General features: G+C 42.9%; 1 protein-coding gene and 1 long non-coding RNA gene across 10 annotated transcripts in view; one reads left to right on the top strand and one right to left on the bottom strand.

Annotated features, from left to right (window-relative positions):
- LOC137305909 (uncharacterized) overlaps positions 1-7,932 on the top strand; it is a 62,969-nt gene extending 55,037 nt beyond the window's left edge. Inside the window, exons 4-5 of one of the 3 annotated variants that reach the window (XR_010958782.1) lie at positions 1,172-1,349; positions 7,613-7,932. This is a non-coding gene — a long non-coding RNA (uncharacterized lncRNA). Of the gene's footprint in view, positions 1-1,171; positions 1,350-3,780; positions 4,016-7,612 lie in introns of those variants that run through there. The other 2 variants (XR_010958783.1, XR_010958784.1) reach the window with 2 other exon arrangements.
- LOC137305904 (striatin-3-like) overlaps positions 1-13,831 on the bottom strand; it is a 59,953-nt gene that overhangs the window by 35,209 nt on the left and 10,913 nt on the right. For all 7 annotated transcript variants that reach the window (XR_010958778.1, XR_010958779.1, XM_067974839.1 and 4 more), the window contains 2 exons: positions 4,915-5,018; positions 3,972-4,045 (listed from right to left, as the gene is read on the bottom strand). Coding sequence is in view for 5 of the 7 variants with exons in the window: in XM_067974839.1 (XP_067830940.1) it covers positions 3,972-4,045; positions 4,915-5,018 (178 nt within the window). In the remaining 2 variants the exon portion in view is untranslated. The remainder of the gene's footprint in view (positions 1-3,971; positions 4,046-4,914; positions 5,019-13,831) is intronic.

Genomic DNA, 13,831 nt, shown 5'->3' with positions numbered 1-13,831 from the left:
GATGCAATTGGCACCTTGTGCTTGGGAACAAGGGGGAGATGGTTCCCCATCTGGACTGCTATCTAATCACTCCTGAAAAGGGTACAGGCGTAGACATTGGATGAGGACAAGATTGGGTTTACCTGCGATGGTCCACATAGTCGAATAGCCTTGTGACACTCACTATCTAAGCACTTCAAGTATGGCCAGTTGAGCAAGGTACTAGAGGGCAGCGGGAATCTGTGGAACCATATCCCTGCATGAGTCAGTGCAATCAGGAAAGAAAATTAGAGGAACGAGAATGAAAGAATTTAGAAAGAGACAAAGAGTAATCTTCCACATTGCCCAACAACAATGCACATTAATCACATTGCATTTTCCACAATACAAACAGCTTTAGGACAGAAAGAGGAGTACAGCAGGCTGACTCTGCAGTGGTGCTCGCCAAGTTGCAGAGTGTTTTACAATAAGGATTAAAAGGATAGGTTGGCTACCGAGCATGGGGAAAGGGAAGAAATATGAAGAGGCTATAATGGGGAACTGAAGGCTTGGTCAAAGAGGAGGTTTTTGAAAGTAGGGAGGAAGTGGCAAGCAGAGGGAACTGGGCAGGGAGTTTCAAAGGATACTTGTTGGGCAATTATGGCTTCAAGTACTTGCACAATATTTAAACCTATGCGGAACCGGAAGTGCAGTGAGATAATCTTACAATACTCAATGGAAATAAAGGGTTCTTGTTATTCCACATTTTAGGATGTGACCATTACACCACACTGCAGCCTACCAAGGTGGCTAATTCCAGGTGTTAATACACAAAATTATAAAGGATTTACAACAACAACTTGCATTTATTTAGCGCCTTTAACTGTAGGATCTAAATGGTACTTATTTTCTGATAACAGATTATGCCTTATATTGTGAAAGCAACTTTTTTTTAAAATTTGTTCTTGAGATGTGGATAAAAATGGCAAGGCCACATTTATTGTCCATCCCTTGTTTTGCTCTGGTGGTGGTGGGCCACCTTGAACCATCACAGTCATTGTGCTGATGGTGCTCCCACAATGGTGTTAAGTAGAGAATCCCAGGATATCGATGCAGTGATTATAAAGTGATAAATGTCCAAGTTAGGATGGTGGGGAGCTTGGAGGTGATGGTGTTCTCACGACATTGCTGCTCTTGTCCTTCTCACTGGTAGAAGTCGAGGAGAAGATGGTGCTGTCGAAATAACCTTGGAGAGTTGCTGTAGTGTATCCATAGATGGTACATACTGTAGCCACAATGCACCAATGGTTGAGGAGGCACGGATCAGGCGAACTGCTCTGTCTGCAATGGAGTCGAGCTTCTTGAGTGTTGTTGCGACTGCACCCATCCAGGTGAGTGGCGAGTGTTCCATCTTTTAGATGGTGGTGAGGCTTTGAGGGGCCAAGAGCCGAGCCACTTGTCACAGATTAACCAGCTTTTTCCCTGTTGATATGGGTGGTCCAGTTACGCTTCTCATCATCGGTGACCCCCAGGATATTGATGGTGGGGGACTTGGCAATGGTGAAGGTCAAGGGGAGATGACTTGGTTTTCTCTTGTTCGAGGTGGTCATTACCTGGCAATAATGTGACGTGACTATCAGCTGCCACTTATGAGCCCAAGCTCAGATGTTATCCAGATCCTGCTGGCTTGGGCTTTTTTATTATCTCGAGTTGAACACTGTGAAATGATCAGCAAACAGCCCACTCCTGAGCTTATGACAGGGGGAAGACCATTGATGAAGCAGCTGAAGATTATTGGGCTGAGGATGCTTCTCTGAAGAACTCTTGCAGTGGTGTCCTGGGATTGTGATGACTGGCCTCTGACAGCCACAACCTTTGTGCCAGGTATGACTCCAGCCACTGGAAGGTTTTCCTCCTGACTTCCGCCACCCATTGAGCTCGGTTTTGCTCAGGTGCCTTGGTGCCATACTCAGTTAAATACTGCCTTGTTGTCGAGGGCTGCTGCTCTCATCACTCCTCTGTCATTCGGCTCTTGCGTCCACGTCTAGATCAAAGCTCTAAGGAGGTCTGGAGCTGGGTGACTCTGGTGGAATCTGAACTGACCAGGTTATTAGTGAGTAGTTCTTGTTTGACGGCACCGATGTTAACTCCTTCCATCATTTTACTGATGACTGGAACGGGGCAGATAGCGTTGTAATTGACTGGGTTACATCTCTCCTGTTTATTGTGGGAAGTATATACCTGTAATTTTCCACAGTGGTATAGCTGTACTGGACCCCTTATAAGTCCTATTAAAAGTACTAAATAGCAATTGGACTTATGAGTGGCTCAAATATCTCTCTCAAAATCTGCAGCACCTCCAACAGGCAAGCCTAGAATTGTTCAATGAGTGGTTTCAAATTCCAATGTGTTTATTCTCTGGAAACCTAAGTAGTTACTCCACCTAATTCTACTTCATATCAAATTGTGTTTGAATTTCCTATCAATTATGTTGACGAAAACATTCAACCCATACAAGTCCAGACTTATCACTATTCTTTCAACTACCACTGCAGGTATAAATCCATCACTCATACAGAGCAGACGGTCTCACATTCAATTCCCAGTCTGATTGGAGTTAACTGATCCCATCCAGCTTGGTAATTGGGGTGCTACAATTGGTATTAGTGCCCCTGGTTAGAGAGGCCAGGAAAAAAAAATCAGCCAGCGCTGCTGGGAAGTGATGTGTGTGGACAACATGATGTGATTGCAGTCAGTTACGATGCCCTCGTGTCAAATAATCTGTCAACAGTTACTGCCAGCGGGTACACAGATTTGGATACAAATATAAACATAAGGCAACAATAATTATGATTCCTTCAATCATTGCAGATATAACTCAAATACTGGCATGTTACTCAACAGTGGTACAAATTCAGATTTGATATCTGTACCTTCCCTATTACAATCTGTGATCACTAGGATTTTAGAATGAAATTTTGACATAGCAGATGCTTAAAGGTAAGACTATGAAATCGTTGCACAATGGTCAACTGAATGGATAAAAGCAGTACAATTATAGACATCCTTCCAGATTGTGCCTGAAGAGGCCATTCTAAGCTGCCTAACACTATAGTGAAGCAATAGTAGTTACGGGTCTGCCAGTGGTGATGGTGGTAGAGGAATCAATTTGAGGTGAAGAATTAAGAGTGTCACATAAAGCATAGTGATCTGTGTATGATTTTTTTCTGTAACGTATTGGTAATACAATGCTAAATAAGCCTAGTAAGTGCACTGTACAAATGTCACTATAATTAGGGCAAGTGATTTGTCATGGGGCGACAATTCATGGCAAAGAGTGATCAATACATGGAACAGACTGCACTGGATAGAGTGGAGAAGGTGATAACCCTAGGATCATTTAAGAAAGAACTGGATACTACAATGAGGAGACTGCAGGGTTCTACCGGATGGGCAAACTAGGCTGAGCCAAATGGAGTTCCTCATCTGTAATGAGCTTGCGATCTTGTAAATCCCTCCAAATTCTGCATTTACCGCAGTTCTTGCAATTTTTCAGAAAATGTCCTGAAGGGATTAAAGTTGTTGACTTCTGATGAATGGTTCCCATTCCCTCTGAGGCCATGCCCATGATCTCTGAACAGTAACTTTACAGAGTGGATTTCAAAAGGGCCAGCAGGTGCACACATCTCAGGAGTACAAGTGGCAATGACACTGCCATAGAAGGGAGAAAGAATAAGAGCAGCATCAACACACTCAGCACATAGTGCCGTGGGATATTTTTCTATGTTAAAGGTGCTAAATAAATGCTTATTGTTGTATCAGAGCTGAGCAGGTGGATCTGGTGGGAACAGACTGGCACAGAACGGGAAGAGAAGTACTGACGTGATGAAGCATGCACCAGGACCAAAGCCACAGACCACTTGACCTACCTATAACGTGCACCTGCAACAACTACTTTTAACTGAAGTTATGCATTAGTCTCTAGCAAAAATGAGCATCATTTCTCAAAGCACCTGATTCAGGCGTGTCTGTCTTTGCGTCACCTTGAACTGGTTCCGTTCCATATTTCAGCTTGTGGTACTTCGTCCTGGAAAAAAAAATCAAAATGAAAATGTAATATTAACAAGTGATACGGTATGAATAAAACACCTGACATTGGAAAAAGGAAATACCAAAAACAGTAATTGAATTTTGCACACTTACATCTTCCTGATGTAACCTGGGGACTTATTTCCATGAATCCCACTGCTTCCTGACAATTAAGCTGAGGCTAAATTTGAAGAAATTTTTTTTTCTATTTCTACCCTTTTCATTAAGTTGTTTTAACATATTTTGGACAAGCTGTTTTTACTAAGTTAAAGAGAGACTGTCACCATTGAAGACAGTGGCTCTAGCCTAATTCAGTACTCAACAGCACCAGCAGCCCTTCAGTACCTCAATCAAAAGGCCATTCTTCCCGCGATTGGTGGCAGGCTCATTACTATAGGAAGCAGCACAGAACAGCCCAATCTTATGGTCACTCAACATCATCTCAGGTTTATTTTCCAGTAGGGAAAGGGGGTCACTGATCAGAAGCAGGAACTCTGGCTGATTTGTTTTTAAAACTAGGAAGCCAAGATGCAGGGTCAAGGCCCTTAATGCAGGAATCAACATGGTTACCAGCACAGGGAGTTTTCCATTAATTATTCAAAGTGGGCTCTCTGCTCTCCCTCCCTCAACCTATCTGTACACACATTTGTTATAAGCAGACTCCACTTTAATAACTTTTACTATGCCGAACCCATTAGGGTTGAGCTTTTCGAACTTCACTTCAGAGCCAGTTTATATTTTGCAATTCTCAATTCCCTAACTTAGTTTTTGGAGCAAATTTTACTGGAAGCCAAACTAGGGTTGCTCATCGCAGGTAACTATGCAATATTCTTGGGCAGGATCCCGAGTTTAGTTTGCAATGCTCACCTTTCTTGCTTTAAGGCATATTCGAGCATCTTGATTCTCCGGACCAGATCCTTCTTGAGATTCTCTTGACCTTTTCTCTCCCCTTGTAGAAAGGCTACACGAGCCTATAAATAATAAAAGCAGATACCAATCAGTAAAATAGTGGGAGAGCTTGTTGCAATTAAACTTCTGTGTGGAGCAGCAAGACTACCCAGACCAATTGATTCCCTGTACAGCAAGTTGACAATCACAGTAATTTGATTGATTTTGCGGACGTACTAAAAGGATGAGCATCGGACAAGTCATTAAAAAAGGAAAAGCAGGAAATGCTAGAAATCTGAAATTAAAAACAGAAAATGATGGAAATGTACAGCAAGGTAGTCAGAATATGTAAGGAGGAAAAACAGGTTATGACATTTCTGTAACTTTTCATCAAAGGGACTTGTAGCCAAATGAAGAATAGCACTGACATAGTCTGGCATCAGGCTGTCTACTCACTACTGAGAAATGGTGCATGCCAAGAGATCCAAAGAGACTTAGGGGTCCATGTACATCGATCATTAAAATGTCATGAACAGGTACAGAAAATAGTCAAAAAGGCTAATGGAATGCTGGCCTTTATATCTAGAGGACTAAAATACAAGGGGGCAGAAGTTATGCTACAGTTATACAAAGCTCCACCTGGAGTACTGTGTTCAGTTCTGAGCACCGCACCTTAGGAAGGATATATTGGCCTTGGAGGGAGCGCAACGTAGATTTACTAGAATGATACCTGGACTCCAAGGGTTAAATTACGAGGCGAGATTACACAAACTAGGGTTGTATTCCCTGGAATTTAGAAGATTATGGGGCAATTTGATCGAAGTTTTCAAGATATTAAGAGGAACTGATAGGGTAGACAGAGAGAAACTATTTCCGCTGATTGGGGAGACTAGAACTAGGGGACATAGCCTAAAAATTAGAGCCAGGACTTTCAGGAGTGAAGTTAGGAAACACTTCGACACGCAAAGGGTGGTAGAAGTTTGGAACTCTCTTCTGCAAATGGCAGTTGATGCTAGCTTAATTGTTAACTTTAAAATCTGAGATTGATTTTTGTTAACCACATGTGTTAAGGGATATGGAGCTACAGCAGGTATATGGAGTTAGGTCACAGATCAGCCAAGATCTCACTGAATGGCTAAACAGGCTGGAAGGGCTAAATGGCCCACTCCTGTTCATATGTGCCTAGGAGGCACAGTGAAGGAGAACAGAATATCATTTGTTTTGTTGAAATCAAAAGTAGTGATAGAGCTAAATTTCTCAAATGGTAAGTAGAGGGAAGAAAATGTGCATGGTGCACCTGCACAAGGTACTGAACGGTAACACTCTGATCCAGTGAATGGTGGGGCACAGGGCCACAGCTCTGAACATGTGGAGTTTCTCACCTCAGTTAAACTTTGTAGTAAAATAAAGAAAGAACTTGCATTTGTATAGCGCCTTTCACAACATCAGGACGTCCCAAAGCACTTTACAGCCAATTTAGAACTTTTTGAAGTGTAGTCACTATTGTAATGTAGGAAACATGGCAGCCAATTTTCGCACAGCAAGGACCCACAAATAGCAATGTGATAATGACCAGATAATCTGTTCTTGTGATGTTGGTTGAGGGATAAATATTGGCCAGGACACCGGGGAGAACTCCCCTGCAATTCTTCAAAATGGTGCCAAGTATTTATCTAATTCCCTTTTGAAAGTGACTATTGAATCTGGTTCTACCACCCATTCAGACAGTGCATTCCAGATCATGACAACTCGCTGTGTAAAAAAAACATCGCCTCTGGCTCTTTTGCCGATCACCTTAAATCTGTGCCTTCTGATTACCGACCCTTCTGCCACTGGAAACAATTTCTTCTTATTTACTCTATCAAAACCATTCTATCAAATCTCCCTTAACCTTCCCTGTTCTAAGGAGAACAACCCCAGCTTCTCCAATCTCTCCAAATAACTGAAGTCCCTCATCCCTGGTACCATTCCAGTAAATTTCTTCTGCGCCCTCTCTAAGGCCTTTACATCCTTCCGAAAGTGTGGTGCCCAGAACTGAACACAATCAGGTCGATTTTAGCACCTGCGATCGGGTGCATTCCTGGCGGGGGGGGCTCCGAAAATCGAGGATTCCCGGAACGGGTCAGGAGCCCGGCTCCAACCCGCCCACTTCCGGGTTTCCCACAGACGCGCTGACATGCGCGCGCAGCCTCCGCATGTGGGACTCCCGCCGGCAATTAAAGCCGGCGGGGTGCCACTTAAAGTATTTATTTAGGTATTTCAGGTCGTTTACAGACCTGATTAAGGAGATATTTCAGGAGGGTTGGGATTTTACAAACAACTCCTCATTACTGCACTGAGATTATGAATTCACGTCCCGGAGTGGGAGTCCAATAGCCAGAGGCAAGAGTATACTATATGAGACAAGCTGACATACAAAGTATTTGAAATCTTTTGAATTGAATTTTAACAGTATTAATTGTTTAAAATGATAGGTAACAGAACAGTCCAGCAGCAATTTACAAGCATTTTTCAACAAAAAAAAAGTGCATTATCCCTTTATTCCTGCAACCAAATTACCAAAAGATTAACTAAAGATTTTCTTCACCAGTTTTCTTCATCGACACGAGGTTTTCTTTGTAATTTAAATTTCTTTGCTGGTATTATTTTACTGATGAATGCTTCCCATTATTTACAGCAATTGACTCCACTACAGACCCTCAAATTCACGAGCAGCTCCTGCTGTCAGTCACTGACTGCCTCTTAGACAGGTTATGGATCAATCTCCGAAGCTGTCAGTAGAATTTCAGTAAAGTGCAACGATGGATGTGCAAACCTGTCATACCACGTCCACTTGAACTGTGAAAGGCACCCAGCAGTACAATTAACCTCCCAATCTTGGCTGTGTGGAGAGCGCATTTTGAGGTTCATAACAACATTGCTGGAGTATTGCACATAGAGTGTATTTATACAACATTAAATTGTATTGGCTTAAGAGCATTAATAAACCTAGTGACAATGTGGTACAATTGTAGTCAAAATGTATTATTCAAATAACATGATCAGAATGCCTGTAGACAACAGCTGCTTTTAATCAGGACGTCTATTACTCTCAATCAAAAAGGTCTACAATTTTTTCCAAAATAACCAATTCAGACATGTGATGGAAGTAATTTGAGGCTCTGAATTAAGATGTTGCACAAAGAAACATATTGGTTTGCATTATTTTGCTATAACGCAGCACCATCCACAGGGTCCCACAGTGATAACACTGAATGGTGACAAGCTGCTCCTGCTCCAAAGGGGAGGATGAAATACCTCTAACTGACATTTCCTTCAGCCCATTCCAAAATCAAGAGGAGGTTTAGGGATGGAATTCCAGAGCTTAGGGCCTAGGTAGCAGAAGGCACGGCCGACAATGGTGGGGCGAAGGAAATTAGGGATGCACAAGAGTTCGGAATTGGAGGAGCGCAGAGGTCTTGGAGGGTTGTAGGGCTGGAGGTGGTTACAGAGACATGGAGGGCCAAGGCCATGAAACGATTTGAAGGCTGAGAATTTTAAATGTGAGGCATTGCTGGACCGGGAGCCAATGTAGTTCTGCAAGCACAGGGGTGATGGGTGAATGGGACGATGAGTTAGGAAACGGGCAGGAGAGTTGTGTAAGAGCTGAAGTTTACAGAGGTAGAAGATGGGAGGCTGACCAGGAGAGCATTGGAATAGTCGAGTCTCGTGGTTACAAAAGCATGTAAAGCACTATAGGGCTTGTTATAATGTTGCGATGTCATGGATGTGATATATAACAGCCAATTTCCCACAAACCCAGATCAACAATCCCTAATTGTGCTCCTCCAATTCTGACCTCTTGTGCATCCCTAATTTCCTTCGCCCCACCATTGTCGGCCGTGCCTTCTGCTACCTAGGCCCTAAGCTCTGGAATTCCATCCCTAAACCTCCTCTTGATTTTGGAATGGGCTGAAGGAAATGTCAATTAGAGGTATTTCATTCTCCCCTTTTGAGCAGGAACAGCTTGTCACCATTCAGTGTTATCACTGTGGGACCTTATGGATGGTGCTGCATTATAGCAAAATAATGCATTCATTTTACAGGGTTTAAGTGTGGTTTTTTTGCTAATTCTCTCCCTTCTTTCTGCCCTCCTCTCTTGAAAGCATTAACTGCTCCCAGGATATGGTTTCATATATGTCAGCAGGCCTCCAGTACCTTGCCCAAAGTCCTACTTTTCATGCACAAACCTAAGCTATGGCTCAGTTGTCGCACTCTCACCCAAGTCAGAAAATTGTGCATTCAAGCCCCACTCTAAAACTAACATCGCAAACATATTATCTGGTCGTTTATCTCATTGCTGTTTGTGGGACCTTGCTGTGTGCAAATTGGCTGCCATGTTTCCCAATGTTATAACTGTGACTACACTTCAAAAGCATTTCAGCGGTTGTGAAGCACTTTAGGACATTGTGAAATGAGCTACATAAATGTAAATTCTTTATTTCTTTAAACAGTCTGTGTCAATAGGCTATTTGACTGTGCAGAACACCATAATTGAGCCCAATTAAACCCTTGATGTTCAAACACACACACTTTCCAATGGGGGTCAATGGATAGGAAACAAGACTTTTTTTTCCCTGCTTTTAGTCTACGGGCATTGAAGTCAGCTGTAGCAACCCAGTGGCTACACCAGAGCTAAAATCAGCTATCCCCGCACAGACTGACAATCAAACTTGGAACCTTCTAGGCTATCTGGCTTGGCTGCATGCTGCCTTTATCAACTGAGCCAATGGGGTGGTTTCAAAAGGGTTTATTTTATACTTACTTTCCTCTAGACATACAGCTGGCACACAAGGACACTTGCAACACTGTACCTTCACAGCCAATTTCCCCCAGTAATTGTAACTAATAAAATGGTGCTATTAACAACCATCTGTCACATAAAAGGTGTAAAACTCCACAGCATATGCCAGGTCCCTTCTCATTTGCAAGATGACCACTGGCATCAGATATTTGCTGGCTACAATCCCCAATGTCTGGGATAATTAACTTAAGCCAGTCTAGATCTTCGAACAGGAATGATGGTAAATTGTAGGAGTAAAACGTGCAAATAAGCAACAAAGCTGTTCATTTCAGAATGATGTTTTTTTCATAGGGTGCATCTTGCATGTCCAATAAAGTGGTTGAAAAAACCATGACCTTTTATACGCAACTGAGTGGCTCCCTCAAGAGTAATATTACCAAAAGCTTTGGATTATGTTACTTGGCTGTTCCTCCAGCCAGGGAATGGGAAGGTCTGTACAAGGGGAAAAATATATAAAGATACTCCCCCAGTAGCTTTATCAGTAAATGAACTGCCTCCACTCCACCACTGGCAACAGCTCTTCTCACACACTACATCCTGTCCTCCGGAACTCCTTCTGCTTTATCATCTCCCTAGCTTCTTTCAAAAACCTCCTCACACCTGTCTCCTCAAACAATGTCATTGACCTCCCCGACCCAAGCTCTGTTTTTCCCTTCTCCTTCCTGTTCTGCTTCCACTGTTTTACTTGCCTCAATGTAAATGGCTTTGTGACAGCTTGCTTTAGACGAGGAGCGCTCTAAAGATGCAGGTAATTATGGAAATTAAATGTAAGCTCCAGTTTAAAATGAAAACAAAAGATGCAGTTAGTTGTCTGATGCTTAAAACTTGACATGGTTGGTGCAGTGAGTCAAACACTGGCCATTCACCTTTAGAACCAGAGTCTCGATCCAGCCTAGAATGACGGATTGAAGTGGGTGTAAGGACTCTGTATGAAAGAAGCTTTAATCAGTACATAGGGGACATGGGTCCACAGCACAAAAATGTCCTCTTGCGGCCATCTTAACCAGGCTACAGAATGATTAGTGTCAGAAATGGTGCATACAAGTGCACTTCTTCAGTTGACGGTTGAGGCACTGCTGGGAGGGAGTAGAGAGAGGGTTACAGTGACTGCTTGGAAGTGTTCTATTCCCTGACACTAACACTCCTCACACTCAGAACAAAAAAAACACACACACAAATAATTTTAAAAAGTTCACCTAGCAATAAATATTTCTGCATTTAAAATGTACACAGTTCCCTTTGCAGAATTCAATATTTTTATTAGAAATGCACAACTTAAAAAAAAAATCAACACGCAGTTGATGGATACAAATTTTTTTTAACGCGCACTTTAAGAGTTTCAGCCTGATACTGTAATCGTAAACCTCACAGGTTGTGTTAAACAGCAGAGTAACCATTTTTAGCAGCCAATTATTTTGAGACTTCGTCATTAAAGTGAGGGGATGCATTCTATAATCAGTTTTTCACACCAAATGCAAGTCTTTTGTTGAGCCTCGCAGTAGGAAAAAGAGGGAGATAGCAGCAAAGCTGCTGAATGCCTGGCTGAGTGTTCAGGGGCAACATTACTGTTTGATTGCTGGGTTTATTTTGCTACATTAGTAAATAAGGAGTGTGCCTGTATGCAACAATGCCACTAACCGCAACAGACATTGATCTGTTCATGTGCACTAAAAGCAATCCGGAGCAACACTGACTGATCAAAAATAGCTACTGTGGTGGGGGGGTCAGCTGGGGATTCCATTGCTAATAGTTATTAAGTGCCCCCCTATTCAAAAATGTGGATTTTGGGCAAGGACAGGATTGGGCCCAACTGTTCCTTGGGCAAATATCCTTCAGTGACTCATTGGCTAGGATTGCACATGGAAGATGGCTACTTGAGTGAGGCACTGGGTGGCTGCTGGCACCTGTGGCCCCATACACCACTGAGGGTCAACACCAGCAGGAGAGACGAGGACACCAGGGAGAAGGAAGAGTTACTATGCGGGATTCCATTTAATCAATAAAGTTAACATTCAGCCATAAGGGAAGATGGAAGTTTAATGGTCAGATACATTTTAATATATGTGACATACTACATACATTTCACCCCTTCTTTCTTTTTAAACCATTCTTCATGTGTGAGCCTAGACAGGGCGTTGGCAGGGTATGCAACTGTGAGGAGTCTCATATTTGTGTTCAATCATGCCCTCACCTAACATTCTTATGCAGGTACTTTTAGCAGGAGGCGGAATAGTAATCAGGAATACGAAGCCTGGCCAACCTTCTCCTCTGTAACCCAGAGGCATTGAATCCAATTGTAGCTGCCTTGGTTGAGATCAGCTGACGCTGCACAGGCCAAGCACGAACCTGGCAACTTCCTGGTTTGTGCCTCAACATTGGAAGGGAGCACACCCGTTCTTTTCCCAGAAGTGCAAATTAAATGCTCTTTATCGGTCAACGAAAACCACAACTTAAATCATGTTTCGGCCTGTTTGGAAGACTTGCATTTATAAAGCGCCTCTCACGACCTCAATGTCCCAAAGTGCTTTACAGCCAATGAAGTACCTTTGAAGTGTAGTGTGTAGTCACTGTTGTGATGTAAGAAATGCGGCAGCCAATTTGCACACAGCAACGTCCCACAAACAGCCATGTGATAACGACTAGATAATCTGTTTTCATAACGTGGGTTGAGGGATAAATATCGGCCAGGACACAAGGGGGAACTTCCCTGCTCGTCTTTGAAACAGTGTTGTGGGATATTTTATGTCTACCTGAGAGGGCAGACGGGGCCTTGGTTTAATGTCTCATCCAAAAGACAGTTAGCTTACCCTTTGATTTACCGTGGGCATGCTGAATTAAAATTTACATCTGTGATCCCCATTTTATGGCTGCACACAGGGATTTCCATTAAATAGTTTAATTAATTTCATGAGTTGACAATGGAAGATGCAGTTAAAAAAAATTTACTAGCTTTCGCCCCTTCCTTGAGTCAGTTCTCGTCTCAAACAGCTGGCAAAAACTAGGTCCCTAGAAAGGCCATTTCCGAGCCCCATCCTCCCAAAGTTGAACCATATAGACCAGGACATTGCCAGATTCAAACCACGGTTTGTGCTGAGTTAGCCACAATAGGCTTCAGCATCAGTGACATTGGATAACTTGCCATCCTTACCTCTCTGATGGCACAGTTGCAATCAAAAACCTACTGCTCCACTGCAGTAACTTTACAAATTAAATTGAATTTAAAAAAAACATACTTCCTAAAGCTGCTCGGATGTTTCAGTTGGTTATCGCAACTGGGCCATACAGGCTAGATGGCCCCTGACTGCTGATCCATGCTGAGTTAATTGCAGTAGGGATACTACAGTTGGATTCAGTGCCCCCCTGTTGAATTGACGGCCAGGCTCACACATAAAGAAAGACCATTTGGTCATTGTACTGGGAGAAGACCGATGTCCATGGAACCATATCCTCCTAGCATGACTTAGTACTTTCATGTGAAGAGGAGAGAACAATTAGCAAAAGACGCTAAAGGGAATTATTTAAGTATTTGGGGCCATTATAAAATAGATTAGTGGTACGGGCAAAGTTGTAACGCTTTAAATTTTTAAAAAGCCACCTGAGGGAAACAAATAAACCCGAATGACTCAGTCCCAGAATCTGAACTCCTGACCTTGTAGCTGGAAGTCAAGAGGACAGGTATTTAAACTACTGTGCCAAGCTCTCTTTATGATAAGCTTAAACCAGTGACTTTTTCCATGTGCCCCTACATCAATGGTGTGCACCTGTGCTAATAGCACAGTACTCACATATCAAAGGCATTACCATTGCCACGTCATCAGCATCCTGAGGGGGTCACCATTGATCAGAAACTGAACTGGACCAGCCACATAAACACTAGATTAGGTCAGAGGCTGGGTATTCTGGGGTGAGTGGCTCACCTCCTGACTCCCCAAAGCCTCTCCACCACCTACAAGGCACAAGTCAGGAGTGTGATGGAATACTCTCCACTTGTTTGGATGGGTGCTGCTCCAACAACACTCAAGAAACTCAACACTATACAGGATAAAGCAGTCT

Source organism: Heptranchias perlo, chromosome 41, assembly GCF_035084215.1.
Source record: "Heptranchias perlo isolate sHepPer1 chromosome 41, sHepPer1.hap1, whole genome shotgun sequence".
NCBI classification, from domain to species: Eukaryota; Metazoa; Chordata; class Chondrichthyes; order Hexanchiformes; family Hexanchidae; genus Heptranchias; species Heptranchias perlo.
This window is presented reverse-complemented; position numbering and strand designations above follow the sequence as displayed.